The following is a 20,961-nucleotide window of genomic DNA, read 5'->3' on the forward strand; positions in this document are numbered from 1 at the left end:
TGTCGTATGCATGTACATTGAGGTTAAATAAAAGTGTGAAATGTAAAATAAAGTGTAAGTAGTTTCAAAACAATGTAACAGTGGCAATATATATAGCAGCAGACACACCTTAGTGCAAGTTAGGTGTCAGTATTAAAAAACAGTGGCAATATATATATATAATAACAATAGAAAATCGTTACCACTCTTATTATTGTGGTCTTTACTTTTTTTATAGTCCTGCCTGAGTTTCTTTATTTTTACCCGGCATCCGTGTGCACTGTGCACGATTCCCAGCTCAAGTAGCTTTTGCGAACATCGCTCAAAACATTTGGAGTTGGGAACTGCTTTCTGTAGAAGCTGCTGCATCCCGTCCTCAGAGTAAATTGCCAGAAGCGCCGACACTTCCTCATCATTCCACCGCTCCGGTGTTGTAGTACGTGTGGTCATAACTGCTTTAAAGTACAAAGAAACTACTCGCTCAGGTGTGGATGTGGTTTTGTAGCGAGGAAAAAAATGGCTGCCTAACAAAAAAAATTCAGAGTCTAACGGGGCGTGGTTTGCAATTCGCCCAGCCAATAGAAATAGAATAGAAATAGGCTACATGCACTAGGGTCTGAGACGTACTTCCGCCTTAGCCGTTATACTGCTCGGACGCTTCCGGGTTGCTTCTGGTCTGCGTAGCTGAGCGTCCACAAATGTTTTACTGTTTAAATCTGTGGTTTAAATATGAGTCGACGGAAGATTTTCAAAACGGAGCATTTGCAAAGACAAGTAAAGAACTACTCCGAGCACTGCTGTGTCCCACTTTGTACGGCGTCAGCTAAATTCAACGGCGTCCTAAGTTTCCATGGCTTTCCGACCAAACTCGAGCTGCGAAGACAGTGGCTGGTTAAAATACGACGCGATAACTTTACAATCTCCTCTCACTCCAAGGTCTGCAGTCGTCACTTCGCTACGGATCAACTAATAGAGCCAAAAACCCTTGATGGCCGTAGGAGGCTTGTGAAAGGTGCTGTCCCAACTCTGTTTGAGTGGAATCACTTCACTGCTCAAACACCGCGGGCTAGTGTTTGGGAGAGAAGGGAGCGGCCCACTGAACCAGTCTCTCGGGAGGAGCAGGAAGAGCACATCGATGTCCGTGACCATGATTACTGCTCAACCCCTGAACCAGCTTCACTGGACATGTAAAAGTACATGTCAATATCCACTGCGTTTCTCCCAGTTGCACACTTAAGAATGAAGAGTAAAAGTAGTCATTCTGTGTAAAATGTTCCCTGTATGTTTTAGATTATTATTACTGCTGCTTTAATGTAGTTGTTACATGTTACTGCTGTATATTACTATACCTGCACCAAGTGCCTTCTTAATCAGTCTATTTGAATTGTAATGTATTATAGCAAACAAGAGGAAAGCATTAGCCCATGTGTTACAGTTAACGAGTCAATTAATGACTGACATGTGTCTTTTGTGTACAGATTCCCGAGCTATAACCACCTGATGGCCTTCTGGTTTTTGATTGAGCCTTCCATTTATAAAATGGTTCGTGTTACAAGAGCGATATCAGCTGCCAAGAGGAATGAAGAAGTGGTTACACACGCACGTCCATCAACGGTAGGCTACGTTTCTTTTAACACACAATCTAAACACAAACTGAAGGGAAAATGTTTCTCCGACATTTCATTGCTTTCGTGTAGGCTAAAAGGCTATAGTACTCAATCCTTTTTGAATACATCAGAGAACTAAAACAACTTAATGTTTTTCCCATGGTGTGCTACACTCATGACATTAATATAGTACCCTTTTTTTGTTTATCTTCCAGAGACAGCTGCTTCAGCCAATTGACGAGTTCTTCCTTTTTCTCTGCTTCCTGTCGGTGGGTTTGAAAGAGAGGGACCTTGCAAACCGCTTCAACGTACACCAGTCCACTGTGAGCCGCATCATTGCAACATGGACGAGTTTTCTTACAACTTTATTGGGGTCACAGTGCATCTGGCTTACACCTGCAGAAGTTCAAGCCCACCTCCCAGAGGCATTCAAAGATTTCCCAGACACACAGGTGATCCTGGATTGCACAGAGCTGAGGTGTCAAACACCATCCTCACTCCTCCTCCAAAGTGAAATGTATTCTACATACAAATCTCACTGCACCATGAAAGCCCTGGTTGGCATAGCCCCACATGGCGCAGTGACATTTGTTTCCAGTCTGTATGGTGGTTCTGTCAGCGACAAGGAGATTTTCAAACAATCTGGAATAGCTGCGTTGTTGACTGAAAACATGGCAGTGATGGTAGATAAGGGCTTCCTGATCAGCGATTGCTGCAAATGCAAGGTGTACTGCCCACCTTTTCTGTCAAAGCAGAAGCAAATGCCAGCCTATCAGGTGAGGGAGACACAGGCCATTGCCAGACTGAGGGTTCATGTGGAGCGTGTCATTAGGAGGATAAAAGAGAACAAACTTTTTGATGGTGTCATCCTCCTGTCCCATGCCTACAACATCAACCAACTGTTTGCAGTAGCATGTACGCTGTCAAACTATCAGAACAAAGCACTGGTCAAGAAATGGGTGAAATAAGACAAGATGATGACACCTGTGCAGGTAGCTATGATTAAGCTGGGTGAGCACACCGTAATCCCGTGTTGCCTGACACACGCTAGTGTTTTGTTTGAATAAATGGTAAATAGCAAATTACAATGCGTTGATGATTTCTTACAAATGCACTGATTTACTATTCATTACACAAATCACTTCACTTTATTGTCTTTTTAAATACAATTGTATATTTATTTACATATATGAAATGTGACAAACAATATATATCAAAAACAAAATATTGAAATCACATTTTGTTGTCATTCAGAACACATGATTGAGGGATTGCCTCCTAAAAACAATGACGGCTGAGCCAGGGTCTAGCAGCTAACTGCTTACAGAGTTAACAATGGCTACAGTGCCCACTACTTTTTTAATGACAGGTACTTCGGCATGTATGTGTAAAAAAAAAAAAGTCTACTTTTTCTCTGATTGCTCTTTGCACTTCTGGATCTGTGTATATTCTTTGCACCAGGTAGTCCTCTTGTGCCCACACTACAAAATCACACCACTGCATCCAAGATACAAGAAGTTGACCCTGTACTTGCAATAGGCATGGCTTTTCTTGAGCTTAGGGGAGCCACATTCCATCTGCACATATTTGCAGTCGACATAATTTGGGACATTGGGACATTTGAATTCAACAAGGCCAAATTGGGGATATTCTGTTGGGTCAAAAACAACTCCATCAGGGGAGGCACCAAGCCAGGGCGTAGAGGGGTGAATGACAAGGCCACAAGGGGAGTAGTTCACGTTTGCCAGTCTACTGTATTCAGCTGCTACTGTGGGCTCCATCTCGGCACCTCTCCTCATTTCTGCAGTCTGCCTTGTACCTTTGAGTATTCGCTCTGCAAGAGAGTTAGCAGAGCTCTCACCTCTGACGTGACAAATCTCTCTAAACCTAGAGGCAGTAACCCTGGGTTTGCGGAGCAGATGCCACTCTGAGCTAGAGCTTTGCTCACGGGTAGCCTCCTCAATTTTGTGAGACATTTCCAAATCAACAGATAAGCTGTTCATATGTAGTTGCTCCTCTTCTGAGCACACCAGCGGTAAATCACATGGCAAGATCACATACCCCTCTATGGGCAAGTGGGGTGTTGGTGGTGTGTCAGTGTGAAGTGTGGTGTACCGAGACGTCAAAGCAGGCATCTGATAGGACAGAACACTGCCCTCCTGCACAATCCCGAAGGCACTTTCCACAAGGGGCTTGTGAGGTCTCATGTTCATTGTGGTCACAAGCGGCCTGTCTTCAATGCTGAATGCTGAGTATGCCTCCGTAACTCTGAACAGGGAGGGATCTGGTAATGGCCCCACCATGCCTCTGTAGAATCCACTCCTACAAAGAATGGCAAAGACAATATAGCACATTAATGTGACAATAAAGGTTAGGAATACAGCACCAGAATTATGAATTTTAAAAACACAGGAAACACAATTTTCCAGCTAAAATTACCTTACTCCAGTCTGCACCATCCTATTTGGTACAGGCTTGGTGAAGACCATGGAGTTGATGGGCCCTGGCTTCATACCCTTAAGGAAAAGACAATTACTGTTCGTTGAGTTACTTTAAAACAAAAACTCTGTGAAAGATTACAAGTATTTGAACCTCATTGAAATTACCATTGTTCGCGGCTTGTGCCATTGCTGTTCCGATTCAGTACAGCTATGCACAGGTGGCACAACTGGCATGTTCAGTTCAGTGTAGTGTGCTGTTTGGAACAGCAATGCTACTGTGTGATTGCACAAACAGTTCCTGCAGCACAGGAGCACTGGTTGTGCGTGAGCACCACTGGTGATGAATCACGAAGCGTTATCTAAAAAAGAGAGAAGAAATACTAGTGATTAGTAACCTCACTTGTTACTATGAGCCAGGAGGTTATTATGAGTAGAATTATTGGTTATTTTTACTGACCCATTATCCTAGAAGAAGCATGTATTCCTGAATGCTTAGTGTTACCCTCTTACCCTACAATACCACAATGAACTTTCTTTGGAAACTAAGATGCCTTGAAAATTGTATTAAAGCAGTTTTTACTATATATTTGAACCCCCAAACTTACACATCCATAATCAATGTAATAATATCTGACCAATCAGCTGTGATAAAGCAGGGAGAAGTAGGACACTGTTGAGATTCCCTTAAGGTAAACTAATGTTTAACTGAACTGAAACTCAATAAACAGGGGGGAACAGTGTCAATGCTGCCTGCCTACACTCAAACTGTGTGCTGTCTCGCTCTTCCGCATTGACCTGTAGCACAAGGCTCTCACGCTGACCTGCCCTGTCAGCCTGTCTTTATTGGACACTGAATGAAGAAAAACAGAGCAACAGCGTTAGATCTATACTCACGTCAACACATCTATGGCAACATTGCTTTACAAAAGCTGATACCATTATGCAGTGTGGCTAACAACAAGATAACCTTGGCTAGGCTATAAGGCTATTAAACGATAGTATTTGTTAGCAAAATGGCTAATGTTTTAAAGAATTAACACCAGAAACAGTACATAGCGTTACCCAGAGCCCTATAGTAGTCTACTATAGTAGTAGTATAATAATAATAATAATAGTAGTTATACTATAGGGCTCTGGCGTTACCTAGCTTTTGACAGCTAATGTTAGCGTAACCCGGAGCATAAGCTAGCTGGTTAGTACCGGTTACCTTCTTACCTTCATAGTTGTGTATATATGACGCAGCATATAATTTGAAGCCTTTATCGAGTTTGCTGGCTGGGGCTTTAGTCGTCCGGCAAATCCGATGAACATCTGACATTTTTAATTTCGGAAGCTCTTGTAGGCAGCGGGTGTAGAAGGTCGTCATTTTCAAACAGGAAATGAATCGGCCGCTATGAGTAGAATGCGGAAGTGACTGTGCATGTAGCCTATTGGCACTCTTTTATCACCAGGTTCGTACCACCTCTCTAGCAGGGACTGAAAATGGCCAAAAGAGTTCCCGGCACTGAGTAGTCCCGGCGGTGTGAACGCGACATTATTGGTACTAACGGAACTAAAGAACCAAAGTACCAGGGAAAGTCCTGCGGTGTGAATGCGGCTATTCACACCGCAGGACTTTCCCTGGTACTTTGGTTCGCCGCCCCACCTCTTCCCACATACAAAAAAATAATAAAATAAAATATATATTTAAAAAATAATTTTTTTTATTTTATTTTTATTTTTAATAAACAAGGTAAATATTATATAATTGGTATCAGTAAAATGTATAATCTACAATAAAATCTCGTTTAAAATTGTGTTACGACGATGTAGTTACTGATAAGTCACATGTTTCCTGCCTGGCCTTTCCCATGTGTCATTACCTTTATATACAGTCTATGGTCATTACCCTCTCTGTAAGAAAGGAGCCCTCAACCAGTGCACCAGCAGCCACTAGCAGCTGACTATTGCTATCTAAACTATGATGCCGAAACATAATTTCAGCCAATCAGCGTCGTCAAATCTGATGATCACCGGGCGCCAATGTCAGCGACCGGTCCAGTCTGTGAGTAGTTTGGACACTAGTGACTCGTATCCGGTGGGGTGACGCAGTACGGCAGTAGTTGATGAGGATGGCTTCATGTGCAGGTGGAGTCCCTGCCCAATTCCCTTCAAGAGCTAATCTCCAATCCTTTCGAAAGGAGAAGTTTGGGAGATAAACTGTTGCTTAAAGACCTTGGACCGGACCAACTCGATTTGTATATATCGCAGCAAGCTCGTGAAAAAGACAAAACGTATCAACGAGGCTTCTCACGTAGCTGGTACACCAGAAAGGCATGGCTAGCTGGATGCAAACAGGTAAATGCTGTCTTTTGTTTCCCATGCTTGCTCTTCAAACAGCCGGGGACAGATACGATCTGTTCAGAAACTAGACAAAAGTTAAACAAGTACAAACCACAGACTGTCTGTGTCATGGAGAATACAGTCGCTGGTTTATTTATGTCTGTATAGGTCGTTGTTGTGAGTGTGGACGGTCGGAACATATATAACGTTAGCTTAGCCAAGCTCCATTTAGAAAACACGCATTTTAAAAGGGTTTTTCGCCTGCCGTCTGTCTGCAGACTTGTCAAACCGTTAATTCATGGTTTTGACTAACCGGTATCAGCATGTTGTTACTTCGGCATCATTTTGAAACGTGTATTACAATTCAATCACGGTCAAATATGTTCATCTTGTTGTAGTTGTAGCCCCCTTGCCAGCGATTCTCTCTCTAGTTTAGCATACTCAGCCCGACTCAGCCTGGTTGTTCCTGGCCCTAGAACCACGATTTTATGGGGCCAGAAAAACTGTGAATTGGGACCCGCTAGCCGGTACTAGGCCAAGTAGAAACTCAACCAAAAACGGGCCCCGCACGGCTCGGCACGCTTAAAGCGAGCTCCGCGCTGCACTGGAAACGCGCCATTACATCACCAGAAGTCCTAATTTAAGGGGTCATTTCTCCCAAAAATATAGTTTTACTCACTATATCAACAGCCCTACCAAAAATATTTTCCACCAGACGCCACTGGAGAGTAGCCTAACATCTACATCACTTCAGGGCGAAAATTACGGCCCCGCCCACTTTTGGGGGAAATAACACTGTCATTTGAACGGCGGAAGTACAGAAACACGTAAAGTTGTATAGAACCTGCTAAACAGATGAGGGACACTAAAACTTGCACGGTTGTGATTGACAAAATCTGTCCACATGCATTTAAACACTAGGCAAAGTACTCAAAAGCACCTCTGTGTGTCTTCAGGACCACATTGCCATGACGACACACACATGCAGACTCAATAGGTGAAAACAATACCAGCGTTGCTTTAGCAGCTGGTAATAATGGCTCTGAATTCGCTAAGACTAGTGACAGTTTAAAAAGAATGCAATTACCTAATTCATTATCTCTTATGCGCTAACCTATTATTTAATGTGCTTCAAAAGGACATGAATATCACCTTCATCAGTGACCGGTCCACCCCAGGATCTGACCATACGATGGCAGCCATCGTGGTCCAGGGAAACAAATGAATGAGCAAGCATTCTGCGTTAAATGTGTTCACACTGTTTGAGATAATGACTGTCGGCAGTGTAAACATCTTTGTTACATCTTTTGTGAAATTGATGTGTGTGATCTGCAGACTGGCGGCCATTGAGAGTTTGTTTCTGTAGTTTCACAAAAACTTTACAGATTTGAGATATTAGGCACTGGTTTTAAATCTGCAAAGGCCTCTAACTTCGTTGTGATGGCAGCATGTATTAGCTTTGTCCCCATGTCCCATGGTAATATGGCTAATGTGTTTATTTATTATTTGGGGGGCAATTTAAATTTGTGTTATTTATCTTTTTTTTCAAGATTGAAATGAAGCTCAGCGCAAGTTCTTTCAGGAAGACTGGGTGTATATACATTCACTCCGCAGCTGCATATAATCATCTCATCACAGGCGTTCTCTTTAACCTATTACATTTCACCTCATTCTCCAGCAGACAATCACCATGCTGCAGACAAACTATAAAATGGTTCTCCTCTCTCCTGCAGTCAGCTGTGATTTCAGGTGTTCATGCACCTTATCATATGGCATGTATCAATAAATGTTCAAACTAAATGAATCTACTGCTGTCCATTCACTGATAGGTCCCACATTGATTCAGTAGCAATAAGGAATGTATTAAATGGTTGCACTGTAACCACTCCACCAAGGCACTCCATAAATGGAAGGCCCCCTAGAAGGACCACATGTTTTTCACCTGAAGGTCACCCTGAAGAGCAGGAGGGCACATTCGTAGCATTTTTTGTATAGCTAGTAGATTTTAGCTAGGTTCTATAGCTCATATTACATATATATATATATATATATATATAGTTATATATTTACAACAGACTGTGTACTGTGGTGTAACCTTCGTCAGAAGATTATTTATTAAAATGTAAAAGCAAACTGTGGTGCAGATAAACCCAGTAGTTATAACGCACTGAAGCCACAGGGTGGCGATATTACATTAAACATAGAATGTCTTTACTTCCTAATAATGAGAGCATGCCATGTCTCCTCACAGAGGAGACATGGCGACTAACGATTCCAATCGATTCATCTGCCATCAGACATTGTTACACATCCTAAAGTGATGTCTTTAAATGTCCTGTTTCATCATTCCAACACTCAGTGTAATGAATCATGCGTCCATCATTACTATGGAAGCCTTGAGAGAAACGTGAGGGCAATCTTTTTTTCAAGTTTAAGCTTCATAAAGTCTTATTTAAATGAAGTGGTTGACTTCTTGCGGCAACATGAGAGATTTTCTTTTCTTATTTGATATCAAAAATGTTGTACTCTTATGGAATATAGTTCAGGCTGTTGTTTTGTATTTTAAACATACTCTTTCAAAGTTATTACTGTTTACATCACATAACAGATTACTGCATACACCAAAACTACAATAAAAGGTAATCTTACCCTTTTCTTTCTTGAACGCAATATAGTACTTGTGCTTAGCCCGGTAAATAAACCAAAACATTAATAAATAATAATGATAATAATACAAAAATACACATTTAGATTCAGTTGTAGTTCAAATACATTCAAACAAATCTAAAAACCATACAATCTTTAGACAGCAGGTTTCAGATAGTCCTCTTCTTAAAGCTGCCTCGGCCCCACAGATGGGTCCCTCAGTCTGTGAGGCTGTCAGCAGCACACTGTGTCTGAGCCCGGATCACTTTCTCCCTCTCCAGCGCCTTCTCCATCTCTGTGTAGTAATCCAGAGCCTTCCGTACCGGGTGGATTATGTGTTGCTGCAGAATGAATTAACAAGTCATATATTCGAACCCCAAAACATTGCCTCAAACTTGACGAATTCTACTTTATTGAATGACATTTCCCAGAGTAACTTCTTGATTTCTAGGAATCTTTCAAAAAGAAATGACCTCCAAGCAGGGGAAGAGGTTGGCCAGCTCGATGAAGAGAGGCAGAAGGACAAATCTGATGAAGCCTGTTTGAGACGACGGCTTGGTGACTTTGTCCCGATCCATGAAGGGGGTGACTGGAAGCCCCTCTAACTTCTCCACATCACTCTGAAGGTGGAGAGAACACACAGCTGGAGTGAATGTCTCTACAGGTTGAGGGACTGTAACCTATGATTTCTCCAACAGGTCTGAGCCTGTGGAAGATCATTGCTCTCATCCAATCAGCATCATATTTTTAGATTTATGACTATGCTCAAGGACGTTGTGGTGATTCAACATGTTTGAAAAACCTATTTATTGACTAACTGGCCAATAGGAGCCAAATGTGTTTAACATTTTCTTCAGTAGCGAAAGGCTCAAAATAAGCCGTACCTATGTTGTTGCGGGCCAGATTTTGTTGTGGTTCAAACACTGAAATCTATTGAAAGTGTGCTTTTTCTTTTAACCAGACCATCTGCTAAATTCTTTCTTTTTAAATGTTATGGTCAACTAAGATAGTCGCAATACAAGCTGGATCAATTCCGGTTTTGTCATCTTTACTGGAAAGGAGTCAAAGGAACAACTGAGTGGGATTCAACCCTTCTTTGTTAGTTAGGGAGAGAGAAACAGACCTGGAGAACGACATGAACTCTACTCATTTCTAATCATCGACTCTTTCAATACACTGTGTTGCTGCTGAATCAGGTTGTAACCTTCAAGGTATTGAATAGGAACATCCCACACGTTGAATCGAAGGTTGAAGGAGGATAACATGTTCAGAACAAAGTTTAAATAAAGCGTCCATAGTTGAAACACATATCCAGTGGTGAAGGTACCTGGTTGTAGAATTCCTGCAGCAGACAGTCCAACCAGGGCTCAGCCACCTCCATGGGCCGCGCCTCGTTGGAGATATCGCTCACTTTGATCAGGATCATCATCAGCTGCAAACACAACAGGACACAATTAGAAGCTATACATTCAATTGTAAAAGAAACAGAGTTTTTATATTGAGACTTCAGCCACTGTTGAATACTGAACATATGACACAGGCTCAAAAGTCCTCTCACCACTTCTCTGTGCTCCTTGTTGGTGAAGTCAAAAGCTGTCAGGATGGACTTAAACTTGTTGAGAATGTCATTGTGCCTCGTCATGTCAGTGGCCAGGATGCATCTGAAATGAAAAGATAAATACTGTTGCTATCCTGAGGGAATTACAGGAGCAAAATGTGGATTACTTAGAGAATCAGAAAGATGGACTCACTTGATGATCCCTTCTCTGATCCGCTTGTACTGATTCATGGACAGATTTCTGAAGATGTTGCTCTCTGTCTGAAAAATATGAGGTTCAGTTGATTGTCGCTGATAGTGGACAGACTCATCTGAGGGTGTCAGTTCCAATCACTAACCCTAAATGCACGATTCCATGCAGCTTGCCTTGGACAGAGAGGTGTCATGCTTACCTTCTCCAGGATCTCAAAAGCTATGGCACAGTGGTGGTTCTCCAGTGGAGAGATGTCGTTGTACCGGAGAGCGAGTTCGGTCCGAGCATTTATCTGAAACAAGGCCATTACTTGGAACATGTTGGAAAATATGATTTGACAGCAAAAATGTCAAATACAACAGACACTGTGTATGTGATGTCAACAGGTATAACTGTCCAACAGCAAGCGCTTTGAGAGTCATTGATAAAGCGCTATAATAAATATAAGGTTTATTATTATTATTATTATTAACTTCAGCTATTAAAAGATACATTAAAAGATAAAAACAAGAATTTGTTAATGACATTTAAAGAGGTTGACATTTTTCAAGTCTTGATTCATACAAAACTCACAAATATACAAAGTAAGTTATTGGGCACTGTTTTCCCCCCATTACAGCTGTTAAAATACGCCTTATATAAGTCATCAAAAGTAGAAGACAGTACAAAATCCACGGTCTAAGTTCTGAGTTAAAAAAGGTCTAACGTTTCGCTGAACCTAATATGAGGCTTCAGCAGTCTGAATATCAAGTAGCAATCTCACTGTGTGTCAGGGAACATGCCTGCCGAAGCACAAAGACTTCATGGAGGTACCTGATAGGCGTTGTTGTACCCGGCGTGGTCGAGGTCGTGGCACACTGCAGAGGTCAGCATGATGAGCAGGTCCTCGCTGTCCATCTTACTCTTCAGGTCCGTCAGCCAGATCAGACCGTACATCTGCTCAGAGGGCAAGAGATGTCGTCATGTACTGTGGGGGAAAGGCTGTCATTTGCCCTCATGAAAAGCTGAATTACTTCAATAGTTTGGGAGCAGTGAAATAAACACATTAGCCTCTTTCGCTTTTCAACCTGAAGAACTAGGAACCTTTTAAGGATACTTTTGTGTTTCTATTTCAGGGACAAGGGTCTTAACTAAAGTCCCTGGTCTATTCTTTCCAAAAGTTCAGGAACAGCGCTGACATTTCTGATTGAGGACGCCACCAACAGCCATGTAGAAATCTGCATCTCAGAGTGTCTATCAAGGTCTTTGTGATGCCTTGACACCAGCACTGCTGTCTGTCATGTGAAAGTAAGAGCCTGGCTGAATGCTGTCCATATGTCAATTCATTTAGTTTGATTAAGATGCTCCGTATAGCTTATGGACAAGTGACCCCTTTTTACATACAGTCGAAGAACAGAAGAACACAATTATGGTGTCTTTTCCAATCTTCTTTTTGCCACTGCTTTGGGATTCTCAAACTCCTGAGAAAAGTATCTGGTGCTCATCAAAGCTATTTTTTGATGAAGACGCCATCAAACCATCAGGGTGAAATAGCTGTCCTCTGATGTGAGTCCCCTCTCCACCCTGAACATGTCCTTCACCAAGGATGATGGCATCATTTCACAATTTCATGATTAGACATACAATCGGGCTCTCCCTGGTCTGTCCTTATGAAGTATCACTGCAACAGACACACACACTCACCATCTGGGTGACACAGAAGCAGTGCTTGAAGTTGTGGAAGGGGATGTTGTTGTATCTCCGGTACACCTCGAACAGGAAGTGCTGCAGGACCGCCGGCTCGATGTTGAAGGCTGCGATGAAATCTAAATCTGTGTACATGACCTGAAGGAGCACCATGATCTCTGCATCCTCCCACTGCCTACACACACACACACACACACACACACACACACACACACACACACACACACACACACACACACACACACACACACACACACACACACACACACACACACACACACACACACACACACACACAGCTTGAGATTACTTGGACTGAATTAATTTTTTATACTATCCTCATTGCAAGTTATATTGGCCACGATAATTGTATATATAATATATTCTATGTTATTATACGAACAGGTATTCTGATCTATCAAGCCTAATTACCTACATATACTGTTTCACTGCAGGAAATACTCTAAATGTGTATAGCTGTAAACAGTCCCTAAAATGTGCACTGTTAACTTCTGCTAAATGTTCCCACACCACTCCGCTCCTCCGCTCCCTTCACTGGCTTCCGGTAACTGCTAGAATCCACTTCAAGACAATGGTACTTGCATACCATGCTGCGAATGGATCTGGCCCTTCCTACATCCAGGACATGGTTAAACCGTACACCCCAGCACGTGCACTCCGCTCTGCATCAGCCAAACAGCTCGCTGCACCCTCACTGCGAGGGGGACCCAAGTTCCCATCAGCAAAAACACGTGGGTTTGCTATCCTGGCTCCAAGATGGTGGAATGAGCTCCCCATTGACATCAGGACGGCAGATAGCTTACACACCTTCCGGCGCAGACTGAAAACTCATCTCTTTCGACTCCACTTCGAGCGATAGAACTATTAACAAAGCACTTGTATAATAATAAAGGGCTGGCTTACCTAAAGCCAGTTGAGTAGCACTTGAAATGTTTGGCTCTATGAAACCTGATGTACTTATATGATTCTGTTTTCTTCAAGTTTGTATTTTGTTGGTCGAACGCACTTATTGTAAGTCGCTTTGGATAAAAGCGTCAGCTAAATGTAATGTAATGTAATGTTTGAGTCACATTGTCTGAAAACAACAGTGCCGAGCTGGTGAGGGTATTGCTGACCCTTTGAAAGAAACCTCTTGGCCACAGTCAGAGTAGGGAAGTCATGAAGTGTTCAAAAAGACAATAATGTAATGCGATCAGCATTATTCTTCATAACACATCTTTGTCCACACAGCAGGAAGCAAAGAGAAGCATACTGTATTTGATTAGGGTACAATGGATTTATGATGATTATCTGTCACCCTGGTTTCTGTGCATAGCCTCAAAACCTCCACTGCCACCATTGTGGGTTTGGGTTCAAAGCTTTTGGAAAAATGGAACGATGTGCAGGCCTCAGTGAATGCAATAGGCACTTCCTCCCCATGAAGCCACTTCAAACCCGGTTTGTTGATGAAGCCTTTTAAGACCTTTTGATTTGTACGGCGCTGCGGGCCTATTCATATTGAGATGAGTGTGATGATCAGAAGAAAGGCTGACGTCTCGTGTCCTCTTCAGATCACAGCGGAGGTGCTTGAAGGGCACGACGTGTGTGTGTGTGTGTGTGTGTGTGTGTGTGTGTGTGTGTGTGTGTGTGTGTGTGTGTGTGTGTGTGTGTGTGTGTGTGTGTGTGTGTGTGTGTGTGTGTGTGTGTGTGTGTGTGTGTGTGTGTGTGTGTGTGCACACACTGAGGGAACAGGTGCACTGTTTGTTGGTGATCACACAGCCTGCACATCATGTTGATGAATACTGTATGTGACATTAAAACCTCTCCACACCTATCTGGCCAATCACCAGCAGGCTTAAGGGAGTAATGGATTACATAATCAGGATACAACACATATAACTGTATTCCCTTACAGTTACATACAAAAAAACGTAGTCAGATTGCTGTTGCATTAGAAAGAAATGGGGATTACAAGCAGGATTACAATTTTACAATACATTTTGAAATAAAAATGTATATATAAATGATATTATAGGTAGACGTATGCTTGATTATTCATTTTGGTTTTCATTGAGGATACTTCCTTATTTTAAATATATTTGTTCAAATGCAGTTGGTGAACACCTGATTTATAAAAAAGAAAATGCTGTGTTTAATGAAGGTATTAAACTAAATCAGCTATATGTATGCTATTCTGTAGGCCTATCATATAAGAGGACACATCTTTGATCCTAAATACCTTGGTCTCCTCTTTTCTAAGGTCACATTGTGTTGTGTCTTCAATACAGTATACACCTCTTACTGATGTTTCATTTATCCTGCATTTATTTGCATTGCATTTGATATTGAGGTAATCCAAAAGCAACTCTAAATAATCAGATTACATTACTTTTACATTTTGATACTCAGATTAGGTTACTGATTACATTTTTTTACAGGTAACTAGTAATTGTAAACGATTACATTTTTAAGTAACCCTCCCAACCCTGCTCACCAGTTATCAAAGGTGGGGGTCTTTAGGTACTGCCTCACTTCCTCTGATACCTCCAGGGAGCTGCAAAGGGGACAACATATTGATTAGCAGATCATAAAACATTATATGTCTGCAATATGTGAGCTTTGCAAAAACGTGCCTCATTTGGAGGAACTTCTCCCGTACATGCTCACACTCCTTCCTGGTCTTATGCAGGGTTCTCTTGTGGTAGAAGGGGGAGGGCTTGTGTGTTCCCTCGGACAGATCTTTAAACAAGCCCAGCCAGCTCAGGTGCTCCACACTCTGAAGAGATCAGTTGAAATCAGGTTCAATATGGAGGTTAGAGCAGCACATCACATCAAATCAAATCCCAAGAGTGGCCCTTCAACAAATAGACCCTTCATCACTAAAGTCATTATCATTACTGACTTCTAATTGCTCTGTTGCCCTGGTTTATATTTCTGAGGAAAATGTTCCTACAGAAAAAGATGTTGTGATTCTGCGAGGCTGTTACGCAATTTCTTGGTAATCCATGTAAAGACATTTATCTTAAAATAGTGATTCAGCTAGTGGACGTAATATTGGAATGGACATTGGAGAAAAGCGTGTCATCCGTTAAGATCTAAACTGTAAACAACGGTCATGAAATTACACACAAGATAATATCCAACATTTTACACTTGGGTTATGATTCCTTGCTACAGTAATTACTTTCAACGTTTGTACACATTTCTGTTGGTCAGAGGTGGAAGAAGGTTCCTCAAGTAAAAGTAGAAAAGTATTCTCATCTAAATATAGTGAAAGTAGCGACAGTAAAAGTAGTCATTGTGCAGATTGGTCCATCTCAGAATAATATATATGATATGTTTTATAATGATTGATCATGAAAGTGTTCTCAAAGCTGGTAAAGGTGCAGCTAGTTTGAATGGCTTTGTATACTGCAGGGTAGCTGGTGGATTTACTCCAGGTGGAACTAAAGTCTGATTCAACACTTGATTATATTTCACATCATTCATCCACATCTGTGAAGTAACTAAAGGTATTAAATACATGTAGTGGAGCAAAAGTACACCATTTACCTCTGAACTGTAGTGGATTAGAAGTACAAAGTAGCATCAAATGGAAATACTCAAGTAAAGTATACGTACTTCAAAATTATATTTCTTGTTTTGTCTTTCTTCAGTTTGAGCATACATTTTTTTTTAGGATGGTAGGTTAAGCAATTGGAACCATAACGTAATGCAAATGTATTAATAACAGCTTCACTTGTTTAAAAAAGGGTGAAACATTGAATCGGTATGTAATCAAGGTTTGACATCAAGTAGAGCCATCCCTGCTAGACATATCAACCCCAGGATGGAACGAGGGGAGATGTCAGGGGATCACAAAGTCAACGAGGAACACTAGCAACACCAGTTATGGGAATGACTGTAAGCTAAACAAGGTTGATTAACAGAGTGTGTGGCCAAGAAAACCCCAACAATAAAGTCAAAGGGTAAGCAGCTGAGGGAACTGATGAGTCAGCGTGTGTGTTGTTTGCAGAGCACCATGGGTATGGAATGAGTTTGATCATTCCATACGAATGTCTTTATCTGTGTTCAAAAGAGCTTAAGTTTGTCAAAGCATACACTAACACTACATTGCTTTTTTCCAGTTGTTTGTGCCTTTATTTTTCCTTTTATCTCAGTTTCTTATATCTATTTAAATCAATGTTTAGACGTCATTTATGGCTTGAAACCATTTAATAGTTAGGGTTGGATTAGTTTAGTTGTTTTGGTATTTGGTTAGCTTGATCTGTTTCTGTATAATACACAAACTGTTTCCAACTGCACATTTGCTGGTAATATATATTGTTAATACTTTCTGTGAAGTGTCTGGGCCTCTATTCTCAAGTGTCAGATAGTTTAGCGACAGTGTCCCATTTCAAATATCTTCATTGAATCATTCATATCAAAAACATTGATAAGAGCAGCTCCAAAATACTAAGCTGATGAAACTATTTGCCTTCTTTTGAGGTCATTCCATCCCACTTATTTCTTCTTCTGACTGTTTGCCTCGGTTGCTAATGTGTCTTTTTCTGATGAGGCCCAAAGATCTCTCTATGAAAACGAAGAATGTATAACCCATACGTATAACCATATGAATAAGTTCCATGTTTTTTAGTAACTCTAAAGTAACAGAGTACTTTGTCCGTACCTCCAGTTTCTCCCGGAATGAATCCACCTGTTTCTTCATCTCGTACACCACTGCAGGAGCGTCACCGGCCTCCGTCAGGATTCTCTTCTCGAGGCCCTGCAGTCTGAGATCACACACCATCAGAGAAGCATTAGGATCATAGTCGTCCTTCATACTGGGGGAATGGCCCATTTTGTCCACTATTTTGCATTAGGATCATTTTTGTTCTGAAAATAGCGTACAGAAAGAATTATACACTTTGAGGTGTATTTGCACAAGAGAACAATCTCAAGGACTGTTTTCTGGCGACCGAAGTGATGCAATTTGTAACAGCTTCGCAGCAGCATAGCATAGTTACTGCACTAGTTGTATTTTGCGGGGTGCGCTTAATGCAGTACTGGTTTTTGAAATCTGAAAAAAAAATCGAACAAAGTGACGCTAATGGTTAACACATTATAGTATGTACATTTTCACAGTTGATATACATTCAACCTTCAAAGTATATAACCAGATATCTGATGCTTCACAAGAACTGACCTTTTGACCTTTCACAGTAAATATGAATGAAATGTCTTTAATGTTGATCTTACTCCCCTGGCCTACCTTTTCTCCATGGAGGAGAGGTCAAATCCCAGTGCACCTGCAAGCTCCGCACCTGAAATGGCAAGACAAGAGGGAGACGTGTCAAACTTTTTGAAATGAACCCGAGCACTGCATTTCCCATGGTGCAAAGGGAAAGATACCTAACGGCTCACTGTTGCAGTCGGCAGCCACCACCTCCAGTTTGTAGCAGCAGCTGGAGGAGTTGGGCTCCAGTCCCGGGGAGATGTTGGTGATGTTGCCTTTGGGGTTGTACAGCTTCAGGATGTCATGGGGTCCGGCCTCGGCTGCAGAGCGGAACAGATCTGAAAGAGAGGTTCAACGCTCATTTATCAATAAATCCTAAGGAGATATGCTTCCCCAAACGCTGAGGAAGGCCATCTGAAACCCTGGAGAATGCTGCTGAGGAATCCTGGAGTTGTTTCTCTTTTGAAAATGCTTTGAGGTTACTCTGTTCAATATGGAAGCCATCATCAATGGGTTATAGATTGTAACTTAGTGCTTTACAAATTGTTAACAAATGATTTACAAAACAGTAAGGAAATACAAAGTAAATGATGTGATACAACTTGCATTTAACCCTCCTGTTGTCTTCGGGTCAAATCTGACCGATTTACTACTTTCATCAATCATAACTTTTTTGTTTTACATTCGATTGCTTTAAGGCTTCATGATATCCTTCACAGGAGACATTTGAACATATACAAGTGCTGATCACACTTTCATTGAATTTTGGATGATTTAGTCAACTTTGAAACACCATGGTGTTCCCGGTGAAACATGACCACCATAAAGAAAAGGATATGTAACCATCCGGATCGGATCAGATAAAACACACACACACACACACACACACACACACACACACACACACACACACACACACACACACACACACACACACACACACACACACACACACACACACAGGGCCGCCCCTCCCTACAGGCCAATCATGCAGACTGCGTGGGGCCTCACCTTGCGGAGGGGGCCTCACCTTGTGGAGGGTGCCTCACTCCACTCGCACCCCCCCTCCCCGTCGACGCTCGCGAAACATCATACTGTATCACTTTGCGTGGGGCCTCATGTTGGCCAGGGACGGCCCTGCACACACACATACTCTAGATGTGTTCCCCCGCTCTTATGTGCCCATCCCCCCACATGGATCACACCTGGCACACCAATACATGTTCAGTGTCTGTTCTTTGTATATTTACTGCAGTTGTTCATGTGTACCAGTAGTCTGATAAAATACTTACAGTTTGAAAGGGTGTTAAATGAAATGTGGTGATGATGAATGGTTTTTGTGTTAATGTAATAGCAGTTAAAACAGGACCCGTCACATTTGACCGCAAACACCAAAGTAAGGGGGGGGGGAACGAAGACAATAGGAGGGTTAAACAAAGCACATTAAGACCACATGAAGCCAGTGCTACACACTGCCTCCACCCGAGGTGATGAGAGAGGAGCTGTCAGTGGCAGCTGATCCTCCATCACACACACACTTCTCTATATGCTGGGGAACTGACTTTAATCTGCATCTGATCCTTTATCAACGTTGTTTTCTTCTCTAGTTTTTCTGGATCACTTTTCTGCCATTGAATACATTAATTCAACTCATGTGTAATAGATAATAACATACATCACATGATATTTACCTTCTCACATAAGGGAAGAATCATGGTAAACATGTGACACATTTGGAAAATGTATTTAATAATTATAAAAATGATGTTATGGATGCAGATATCATTTGATTCACTAAGATTGCACCTGAGGGTGTGTGTATGCACTCTGACATACCTCACAATGTCTTCAACATCAGAAACTGAACTTTGAAATCCTTCTGTGCTCCTACCTTTGACATCCTGCGCAGGGCAGTCCCCGGGGAACTCCGCCTTCTCCGGTCTCCCGTTCACTGTGAAGAAGATGATTTTTGTTGCCATGTCATGAGTTCAGAGTTACTGACGAGTGCACTGCTGATCAGTCCTGCCTCCTTATTTCACTGTGATGAAGACCCCACCCCCTTGCTTTTATTCTCTCCACCTCCTCTTCTGCTCCTCCTTCATTTCCCTTCATTTCCACTGTTACATTATTAGAAGTAGAAGTCACTCACTAAATGTATCCTCAGGTTCTGTTCTCAATGTGTACTTGTTTTTCTTGTATTAGTTTTTTTTGTTTATCCTTTTATGCAAGCCTATTTCCTCTCACTTGACAGAAATAAAACACCACCAATTTGATCAGTACAAATAATCACAATAATAAATTATTGTCTAATGATTATTTTATAGTTGTGTGTTGTTAAATATTATTATTATTATCATTAGCAGTAGCCTATAAGTATAACACAATATATTCAATGCAAACATACATGCAGCAAGTAAAACAGCATAATAAAGACATAACATTTTCTAACTAGAGAATGCAATTCCTGAAGAAATTGCTAGTGGGAATGCATTATGCTGAAAAGCTGACGCTAAACTGCTATGCTGAAATGTAATGTGTAAGAAGAAAGTGAATAATTTAGATTGAAATGATACATGAACACAGGGGGCTTGAATGTGTGATGATGAGAGAAGAAAAGAAAGTAAAAAGGCTTGGAAAAGCAGCAGAATATTTGAACTGCAAACTTTTGAACTAACTTGATGGTGAATGATCTGTCGCCATGCCAACGGCATTTGATGACATCCCATAATATGCTTAGATGCGTTGATGGCTGCATCGTTACCAAACCTGTGAAGTTTTGGGCCATTTTGAGCATTTTCACTGAAGTTATGAGAAAACCGTGTTTCATGGCGAGCATTGTGTTGCCATGGCAACGGAATTTGAAGAAATCTCAAAACTGTCCTATAGATGTCTTCACAGCTGGACTGTTAGCACACATGTGAAGTTTGAGCACTTTTTGAATATTTTCATAGGAGTTAATGTATAGTGACATCGTGTTTTATGACGAGGGATGTGTTTCCATGGAAACGGCATATGATGACACCCCATAATTGACGTAGAGCTGTTGAGGGCAGGACCATTAACCATTATCTGAAGTCTGCTGCTCTGAGCATGTCAGTTGGAGTGATGACATCATCGTGTTCCATGACACAGGTGTTTATATTTGAGCTAACGACGTGTCCAGAGATCAAAGGTTTCCATGGTGATCAAATAAATGTGGCAAAGGCTCAAATTTGTTGAACAACAATACATTTGTAACAGGTTTGTTGATAGACCAAAAAATATGAACAGTTGGAAGATTGAAAATGGGATTATTATGATTATTTGTAGGTCAT

At 41.5% G+C, this 20,961-nt stretch overlaps 2 protein-coding genes across 2 annotated transcripts; one reads left to right on the forward strand and one right to left on the reverse strand.

The window, feature by feature from the left end:
• The first annotated feature begins 1,206 nt into the window (after window positions 1–1,206).
• LOC117547589 lies at window positions 1,207–2,569 on the forward strand. Its single transcript, XM_034218410.1, has 2 exons — window positions 1,207–1,593; window positions 1,802–2,569. Exons 1-2 carry the CDS (start codon window positions 1,480–1,482, stop codon window positions 2,552–2,554), a joined length of 867 nt encoding a protein of 288 aa, XP_034074301.1. The 5' UTR covers window positions 1,207–1,479; the 3' UTR covers window positions 2,555–2,569.
• A 6,328-nt stretch (window positions 2,570–8,897) lies between these two features.
• Window positions 8,898–19,635, reverse strand: LOC117547584 (high affinity cGMP-specific 3',5'-cyclic phosphodiesterase 9A). Its single transcript, XM_034218402.1, has 14 exons — window positions 19,539–19,635; window positions 17,836–17,985; window positions 17,684–17,735; window positions 17,102–17,204; window positions 15,066–15,208; window positions 14,927–14,986; window positions 12,430–12,607; window positions 11,560–11,682; window positions 10,946–11,038; window positions 10,747–10,814; window positions 10,554–10,656; window positions 10,323–10,427; window positions 9,469–9,615; window positions 8,898–9,336 (listed from the first exon to the last, which is right to left on the reverse strand). The coding sequence occupies exons 1-14, from the start codon at window positions 19,624–19,626 to the stop codon at window positions 9,214–9,216; spliced, it is 1,536 nt and encodes a 511-aa protein (XP_034074293.1). The 5' UTR covers window positions 19,627–19,635; the 3' UTR covers window positions 8,898–9,213.
• Window positions 19,636–20,961: the final 1,326 nt, after the last annotated feature.

Source organism: Gymnodraco acuticeps, unplaced genomic scaffold, assembly GCF_902827175.1.
Source record: "Gymnodraco acuticeps unplaced genomic scaffold, fGymAcu1.1, whole genome shotgun sequence".
Taxonomy (NCBI): domain Eukaryota; kingdom Metazoa; phylum Chordata; class Actinopteri; order Perciformes; family Bathydraconidae; genus Gymnodraco; species Gymnodraco acuticeps.